The 10,043-nt window shown below is 47.1% G+C and overlaps 1 protein-coding gene across 1 annotated transcript; it reads right to left on the reverse strand.

Moving 5' to 3' along the window:
- Positions 1 to 5,002: 5,002 nt before the first annotated feature.
- On the reverse strand, positions 5,003 to 5,461 carry LOC131220684 (2-alkenal reductase (NADP(+)-dependent)-like). Its single transcript, XM_058215460.1, has one exon. It carries the CDS (start codon positions 5,433 to 5,435, stop codon positions 5,106 to 5,108), a length of 330 nt encoding a protein of 109 aa, XP_058071443.1. The 5' UTR covers positions 5,436 to 5,461; the 3' UTR covers positions 5,003 to 5,105.
- Between the last annotated feature and the right edge of the window lie 4,582 nt (positions 5,462 to 10,043).

The following is a 10,043-nucleotide window of genomic DNA, read 5'->3' on the forward strand; positions in this document are numbered from 1 at the left end:
CTCCAAAAATGATCTGCCACGCGCCTAAGCCTCAGCGCTGCTGCGATCCAACGTCACCTGCACGCAACAGTCGTGCATAAGCTTATAGAAAGCTTAGAGGGTGGTGAAAGTGTATGCTCAAGGTGGTAATGTAGCTATACAATATCAGAGTAATGCGGAACAAGCTGATGAATGCCAAGAATACTATAGCCGTACCAAGGCCATGCGGTGCAAGGAATGATGTCGACCATACCAAGGCCATGCAATGCGAAATGCAAGTCAAGCATACAAATCCTCGTCTAAGTCCACATGTCAATACGGCTCAAATCTGGAATATCACCGGGGTCTAGTACACTCCAAGCCAAATTGCCGCCCCATCGCGCGCAATGAGGTGAGTGGAAAAGACCTCACTATCCGCCTGCCAATATCGGGCTCGGCTCGTCAATAGCGGACCCATTCCTCGAGCTGGTCAGACTCAGCCTAGCATTGCCCCCTACTCTCGGGCGGGTAAGGCCGCACCCCCTTCCAACCGACCACGACACAGTGGAAAGCGCAACCGTCTGGTAATCGGCACTCAGCGCTCATGCATCCACTCGGTCTAGACGTTGGAGCAACCTCCTGGTACCATAAGGGTTTAGGAACTTTCACCCAGGGATATCTATCGCACCCCATGTAGAACAGTATTTCCGGTATCCAATCCTGCCAACCACGATACGTCTGTGGAGGCTACGGCCCTGATGTCACTAGGGCGTATAGTAACCATATCACTCAATGCGAATGCATGAATCACACTATCCAGTCATGCAGCAATCCTGCGCGTATCGTGCGCTCATGTAGGGCAACACCCCTGTACGGGGCCCCTAGACAATCTGTCCGAAGACATATGCTATGATCAGTCATTTCTCATATCAAGCATACGTATGATGCATATGGTCATGAATCATGGAACTAAACATGCTATATAAGATAGATGATAATTATAACAAAGATGGGCCTAGGCGGCCTACACATTAGACGTACGAGCCTAACAATGGGCCTTAGGGAAAGTCATAATGCGGACATTTAACCACACTATACTTGCAATGTGGACGTCAAACCACCATTGCTCCCAAGGCATAGCCCGACGTAAACATCATTACATAAATCATGTTGGGACTACACATTGCAATGAACCTTAGGTACATCCCATTGGGCTTTAAATACATCAAATGGGCCAAATCACATGGGCCTTATATTCATTAAGTGGGTCACATCAATGGGCCGCACCAATGGGCCTTATGTTCATTGCAATGGGCTATAACCCGTGGGCTTTAGAACGTATCAAATAGGCCTAAGCTTATGGGCCTTACACGTGTCAAATGGGCCTCGACAGTTGGGCTCCATACGTACATCAAATGGGCCTACTCACCTGGGCCTTATATGTATCAAATGGGCCTCGCCAATTGGGCCCCATATGCACATCAAATGGGCCTCAACTCATTGGCCCCATTACATCTTAATGGGCCTCGACCCATGGGCCCCTAATACATTAAATGGGCCTCGACCCATGGGCCTTATATATACATCAAAGTGGGCCTCAACCATGGGTCACAAGTACTGAGGTGGGCCTCCCACCATCAATAAATTATATATAATATAATATATATACACATATATATATATATGTAACATATAATATTATATATATACATATAACATATAATATTATATATAATATAATATTATATATAAATATATATATACACACACCAGCACACACACGCACACACCAGCACACACACGCACCCACACACACACGCGCACACGCACACACAGTGGGCTCCACCGTCCAGGCAGACGGTGGAGATAAAACACATACATCTGTGTGGGCTCCATGTGGGGCCCACCATAATGTTTATATTCCATCCATACCATTAATAAGGTCAAGCAGACCTAGATGAAGGGTGATAAAAATTTTCACCTTGATCCAAGACTTCTGTGGGCCCAAAAAGGGTTTCAAAGGTAAATGTTCAATCCCACTGTTTCATACGGTGTGGGCCGTCTGAGCTTTAGATCATGTTGATTTTTGGGGTGGGCCCACTTCAGAGAGTGGCCCACCCGATGAACGGGTTAGATGACATACAAACATCAAGGTGGGGCCCACGGCACAGCCGTGGGTGGCTGCCTGTCCGCCCGTCAGGCAGCGCCTGCTGCATTTTCTGACACAGCAGCAACGCTGATGTGTTGATTTTATATTTTTTAAAAAAAAAAATTGCTTTCTTGAGGTTTTTCACAGGTGGGGCCCACGTCCGATAATCCACTCCGTCCAATGGCCCTTCATGCTTCCAGACAAGCAAAACAAGCCCAATATTGGGCATATTTCGATGTCTAGAAGCAATAGGGGATGTTTCGATGGCGAGCGCACTGTTTGCCATGTTATGGCCCGCCTGGAAGTCTGATTGGTCCCATCTTCTGGCTCAACGCCTAAAATAGTCTTGAAAAAGGAATGGACGGCATGGATTTAATACATACATCAAGGTGGGGCCTACACAAACGGACCACCCCAAAACTTTGGAAAAGTTGATATTTGTGTTTTCTTTCCAGCAACGTCCAGCGTCCCTGGACGCTGGACTTTCCATTTACGTAGGAGGTGGGCCCTGCTTAGGTGGGCCACCAGGGGATGGATGGCAGGGTACTACATATATAAAGTGGGCCCCACTGCAAATGGTTTGGATAAAATGCCTACCTCATGGCGGGGTCCATTCAAGTGGGCCATACAATCTCATTATCATCACCCAAAAAAATATATATATATAAAAGGAGAGAGATAGAGAGTGAGGCCCGCGTGATGGAGGGACCCCGGCACTATGGGCCCTCCCTTGCACTAAATCATACATCAAGTGGATCCCATTACATGTGGGGTCCATGGAATTGAAATCCAACGGTGGAGATCCTTTCTCCACTAAAATAAATGGTCTAGATGACCTTAAGCATACAAGGAAATAAACATCATGATGGGGTCCATGGAGAATGGCCCCATCATGGAATGATCATGATGATCCAAGTGGCCATCGGCCACATCTTAGGGTCCAAAGTGAGATCCAAACCATTGATCGGTTGGCCTCACTTGGCCCATCTTAAAAATATCAAAAATCTACCCTATCAAGGCACCCACCACTTGATCTTCTTGCTCCCTTGGCTTCCTTAGCTCCTTGAGCTCCTCTTTGATGGAGGAAGATGAGAAATGGATGGTTGAGATGAGAGATGAAGGGGTAGGAAATGGGCCACACTTGAAACTTGGGAGAAAATGGGAGAGGGTCTCATACGTATGGATTTTTCTTGCTTGGAAAAGTATGAAATGAGAAAGAGACTTGTAAGGGAGAGAGAGAGAGGGAGTGATGGGTGATGGAGTGATGGATGGGAGAGAGGGATGGGAGTGTAAGAACTTTATGACTTTTTTGGCAAAAGTTGTAAGAGAGGTATGGGTTTGTGTAAGAACTTTTGACTTTGGGGCTTGCTTGGGAAAGGATGAAAAGTGATGTGTACTTGACATGATGGGATTGATTGATTGATGTGACACCTCGTAGAGATTCTCTCGGGATTCGCACGCGCGGCGTTTCCTCGCACCGAACGCTGGCCCACATCTCCCAACCAGAGCATCGCATCAGCGCCCGAGTCGCGGCATCGGAACCGCGGCGACGACGCGGTCGCTAAGGTATAAGCCCTGGGTTGAGTCGACTCGGGTTGACGGCACGAGAATCTAGGTCGCGCGCAGATACCGGTTAAGGGTCGAAGGTTGCCGGAATTCGACCGGGAAGACCGCAGAAGCCTATGGAATGGTACGGTCTAGGATACGGGGCTCACACAGCGCCCTGGATTTAGGGATGTTTCAACCGAAGATATTCAGTCCTCACTGTTTTCTATGTTGGGTACTCCACCTAAGATCTGAATCCGTCTCACTTTTTGGGTGAAGGTCAAAAATGACCTGGCAAGATGGATAGACAATTTCGATCGTACACATGCAATGGGGCGGGCCCCTTGAGTGGACCACCTGTTGTTTGGATGTCACTCGTCCATACATGTCACTACACCAAAATCGTAATTTAGGAACGGTTTTAAACCGTTCTTAAATGCTTCAGGAACGGTTTAATACCGTTCTTAAATGAGGCGTCGTAGAAAATCAGGAACGGTTCAGAACCGTTTTGGGTACCGTTTCAATTTTTAGGAACGGTTTAATACCATTCCTAAATGAGGCGTCGTAGAAAATCAGGAACGGTTCAGAACCGTTTTGGGTACCGTTTCAATTTTTAGGAATGGTTTTAAACCGTTCTGGTGCCAACGGTCACATTTTAAGCACAAATTTTAAGAAACGATTTTGAATGCTTATTAATGTTGCCAACAGTCAGATTTTAGGACGAAATTTTAATAACAATTTTCAAACTACAGACATGCAAGTCTCTCCACCCTGCTGATCTCACTTGTACACCTGCCTGCAAGCATGTGCAAGATCTAACAGATAGGCCCCAACAAGTTGGCACAGTTCAACACCAAGCAGGCCAGGAATTTGTAAAACATCGACCATGAGCCTTTTTCTGAACCATCCATTTTTTGTACATGTAGAGGCACCTGATGAGTGGCCCAGCATGTTTCGGAGGCCAGGGTGCACAGAAATGCCCAACAGAATAGTTCAATCTCACATAGGTGCACGTGAGCCTGCAGATACCTATGCAGTAGGAAGTGCAGGTAAGAATAAGAGTCATTAGTTGTTTGACACGGGTTGAATCAATATAGGTGGGAGGAACTGGCCCCTATACCTACTGTGGTAAGGGGTAGCACGCCATACGCTATCAAAACCCCAGAGTTCAAGATTAAGAGTCATTAGCTGAGCAATATTTGGCCTTCTCTGTGCCATTGATTATTTTTTCTTAACCATCTATTTCAGGCCACTGATTAGAAAGGCTAAGGATCTTCTAGTATATATAGAAGAATTTAGGGGCAAACACCATCTACATTAACACCCCACCCATCAGATTAACACTCTGGATCAGAGCTAAAGGATTCTTTCTAATTTTAGGGACAATCATGCCTCCATAATTAAGGAGGACATGAATAAAGATACAATTACAGATAAGAGAAAAATACGCAACTCAATCAGCAGAGACACATATGACCTGCTTACCAACATTTTTACCAGAGAATAGCCCGACAAGGGCTACTGGAGCACTTTCAAGGCCATCATTCATGTCTTCTATGTATACAATTTTCCCTTGCTTGTAGTAATTGATAATCTGATCCACAACCTGTGGAAATAGATTCAGATAATTGCTCTGCAGAAACCCTTGCATCCTTGCGCATTTCGTGATAAGCATGAACAAGTTATGGATTCCTTCAGCACCAGAGATGCTCTTCTGTGATACCATCCCACATACACCAATCCGGCCATGCAATCTCATGTTTAGAAGCACGGCGTCAAGCATGGCTCCACCCACATTATCAAAATAGATGTCGATGCCTTGAATAAGACACCTGTTAGCGAAAACATGGTAGTTGAAAAAAATTGTTGTTTTAGTCCAAATCCATATAGAATTGTGAGATTTTGGAGCAGGTTTGGCAGCATGAGTAGAAAACTCTTGCAACTAGAAACACTAAACAATTAAGCTTGACATCTTCTGTAAGACCCGTGTCCTAATCCGTACCATTCTGTTAGCTTCCGCGGTCCTTCCGGTCAAATTCCGGCAACCTTCGCACCGAATTCGGTGTTTGCGCACGATCCTAGGCCAGGTCCCGCGCACCGACGTCGGCTTGATCCGAAAGTTGTATCATAGCGACCGCGTCGTCGCCACGGTTCCAACGCCGTGACTTGCGCACCGAACCGATACTCAGGTAAGAAGATGCCGATCAGCGTTTATTCCGAAGAAACACCGCGCGTTGCGGATTTCGAGGGAATCTCTACACAATAAGTCCCATCAATCATCATTAAATGCAACCTTATCTCAAGTACAACAACCCATACCCCTTTCTTCACAAAGTCAACTCTCTCTCTCTTCACCCATCCCTCCTTTACTCACTTTTCAAACAAACCCATGCCCCATTAATTACACCCATCACTCCATCACCTCATATCACTCCCATCCTCTCATTTTCTCTCTCATTTTCTCATATCTCTCCAAGCAACCCCAAGCCCAAACGTCCAAGCTTCCTCTCCCTCTCAAGTGTGGTCCACCTTCCATCATCCATCTACACCCTCCCATCTCTCATCCTCACCATCAAGAGTCCATCATCCTCCATCAAAGTTGAAGCTGAGGGGCATTGGAGTCTAAGAGACCAAGAAGAAGGAAGATAGGGTGGGTGTTTTATAGGCTTAGAATTTGTTTATTTTTGATGGACCAAGTGGGGCCTACCGATTGATGGTATGAATCCCACTTGGAACCCACTTGATATGTGTATTGATGTAGGTATTTGAGGGGCCCATAGTAGCGGGGCCCCTTCATCACTCGCCTCTCTCTCTCTCTCTCTCCCCTTTTCCTTGTTGTGGGCCACCTTGATGTACAATATATCCGGACCATCCATCCAGTAGCCCGTCCTCACTGTCCAACCAGGGCCCACCCTTGCTGCTGGCTTGGACAGACCCTGATGTAGGGAAAATACAAATATCACTTTGATTCAAAGCTGGTAGAGTCACACAAATGTGGACCCCACTCTTCTATGTATACACTTGTGTAACACGTCCACACCCTCCTGATCAGAGCCCAGATGGGCAGATCCAACGGCCTAAGTCTGCAGATGAACCTGCTGCTGGACTGATGTCCAGCAGCTATTGAATCTTGTATTATAGTATATAATTATTATTATTATATTATAATATAGTATATAATGTTGTGGTGGCCCCCCCCCCCCCCCGTTGTGAATGAATCTAAGCCGTCTGCCCACCTGGACGGAACCATGGGACCCACCTTGGTGTATTGTTGTGGCTGCACCATCCAAAGGACGGTGGGCCCTGACGATGTACGTGGGATATATCCATACCGTCCAGCCCTTTGGGCGGTGGACCAGTCCTGATGTATGTCTTCCATACTCTCCGTCCGTCTGCCTTGGACGTGGGCCTGCCCCACATGTGTGACACGTGTGGGCAGGTGGGACCCACCTTGATGCAAGTGCTTTCTATCCACATGTTCTGGCCACCGTAAAACACCTATACCGTCCAAACTTGGTGGACGTGGGAGCCTACCATGATGTCTGCGTTTCATCCATGCTACTGGACGCCACCATGGTGTATGTCATTATCCACACCGTTAACCTGGTGGGTCCCATCTGAAACCACAATGATGTATCGGTTTTACCGGCACCATCCATCAGGTGGGGCCCACCTTGATGTTTGTGTCGCATAAAAACCATCCATCCATTTATAGTAGGGATGGATGTGCATCACATCTAGACCGTCCATTCTAGTGGCCCTGCCATGATGGATGTGTTTCGTCCAGCAGCCGTGGACGTTGAAGCGCCCCCACACTCCCACACACACGTACATATATTTTAATGTATATAATATATATTAGTGATATTATGTTGGTGGGCCACTCCTACGTGGGACCCACCTTTAAACATGTTATATACACCGAGTATGGCACCTCCTGCCATTGTACAGGGTATAATATGTAATATTATATTATATAGTACATGGCCACTACATGGACCACACCATGAGGCATGGTTCTATCTACACCGTCCAGTTGCTGGACGGTGCAGCAAGTATGGTAGCCACGCCGTCCATCCATTTTACGGGCGGTCCACCGTGATGAAAGCCAAGCCGTCCAGCCATCTGACATGCACACAACCCCACCATGATGTATATTTTGTATCCACACCGCCCATTTGGTGGGCCACTGTTTGGCATGGACCCCCCTCAAAAATCAGGCCAATCCAGCGCTCGGGCGGCCCACATCACAAGAAACAGTGTGAATTGAACTCTACCATTGAAACCCTTTCTGGGTCCACAGAAGTTTCAGCAAATATTGTAGTGGGCCCTACCCAAGGTCCAAGTGACCTTATGAATAGGTTGGATTTCAAATAAATATTATGGTGGGCCCTAGGCCCATGTGGTGGAGCCATATTGATGTATTTCTGGCCATTGGGGAGGCCCACCTTGATATATATATAAGGCCCATGAGGTTAGGCCCATTTGATGTATTGGTGGCCCGATGTCGAGGCCCACTCTGATATATATAAAGGCCATGTTACGAGACCCATTGTGATGTTTTCAAAGGCTCATGGAGTATGACCCATTGCAATGTACATAAGGCCCACTAATGCGGCCCACTTGATTTATATAAGGCCCATATGAGATGGCCCATTTGATGTATCTGAGAACTATGGGTCGAGGCCCAATGAGATGTATATTAGTCCATTGCAATGTGTGATTTCCTATGGTTGTGTAATGGTACTTTATGGCGGGCTATGCCTTGGGAACAATGTTGGTTTGACGTCCACATTGTAAGGATAATGTTGGTTAAATGTCCGCATTGTCACACTCCTTAAGGCCACTGATAGGTTCATACTTATACTCTGCAGGCCGTCTAGGACTGTGATACGCAGAGCCCATCCCTATATGCATGTTTAGTATAGATCCATGGTTCATGATCATTCGCATCATATGTATGCCCGCGTGAGGAGTGACCGATCATAGCATATGCCTTTGGGCATATTTTTTTGGTTGCCCAATATAAGTGCATGGTACATACATGATTGTTTAGGATAATTCATGCACTTGCATTTGTGTGATTATAGTTACTATATGCCCTAGCGACATCGGGGCCTTAGCCTCCAAAGATACATCGTGGATGGCAGGATTGGAGCCCGGAAATTTTGATTCCAGCATACGGGCACCATAGATGTCCCCTGGTGAAAATCCCTAAACCCGATGGTACGAGAGGATGATCCAACGTCAGGACCGAGTGGATATATGAGCGCATGAGGGCCGAATACCGGGAGGCCGTGTCTCCCACCGTGTCATGGGGGAAAGGAGTGTGGCCTTACTCGCCCGAGGGGGGGGCAATACTAGGGAGTTTGACCAGCTCGCGAATGGGTCCGCTATCGACGTGCGGATAGGTATTGGCGGACTATTGGTCAGGCGGATGGAGGTTTCTTACGCTCATTTGGGCTGTGCGGAGGAGAGCCGCAGTGCCATTTGGAGTGTATTGAACCCCGGTGATTATCCCGAATGAGAACTGTCGATACATGTTGAGGATTGGCATGCTTGAGTTGCATTTCACATCGCATGGCCGTGTCTTGGGATGGCATTCATATCTTGCACCGCATAGCCTTGAGATGATTGCATTCATGTGCCCATTACCATGTTTCCACATCACTCGACCTTGCATTTTGAGTACGTTTATATTCGCACACACTTACACCACCCTCTAATTTAAAGCTTATGCACGATTGATGCGGCAGGTGACGCCAACAGCCGCAGCCATAGTCTCGTTGTAGTTGGAGCGTGCAGCCGCTTGTGAGTTTTTTCTTTTGTTTCATTTTATTTTCACTGTCTTTCGCATTGTATTTATATGTTTTTCATCTTAGTGGATTTTGTGGTTGTGTTCTTGTGATTATTGTTTGTTGGTTATGCTTTTTTTATGCTCATTATGATTCATCATGATTGAAATCCTCCTTGTAGTATCCCGGATCGGAACCTGGTGGGTGCCGGGATTCGAAAATGGGGTTCTACGGAGGCTTCGCCGCCGGATTCGGCGATCGGGAATTTTGTGAGCCGGTTTCCGAGTTCGGGCGTGACATGGTTATCGAGCATAACTCGGGAATAACCAAGAACAACATTACATGTCCGCTATGAAGATTAAGTCCTAAGTTTGGATAGCCTAGCGATCCTTTATTACAGACCCTTAACATGCGTGCCTTGCGAGCCTTTAAGTTGATAGGCACCTTCGCTCTTTCTTATAGGACGGCGCGGAGGAGAGTGACCCGATCGACTCCCCACCACCACCGGATACGCTCCACCAACTGCGGCTCCCGCACTACCACCTACGACCCTGCTCCACCACCAGAGATTCCTACCGCTCCCGAGGATGTCGCTC

This window comes from Magnolia sinica, chromosome 12 (assembly GCF_029962835.1).
Source record: "Magnolia sinica isolate HGM2019 chromosome 12, MsV1, whole genome shotgun sequence".
Lineage (NCBI taxonomy): Eukaryota > Viridiplantae > Streptophyta > Magnoliopsida > Magnoliales > Magnoliaceae > Magnolia > Magnolia sinica.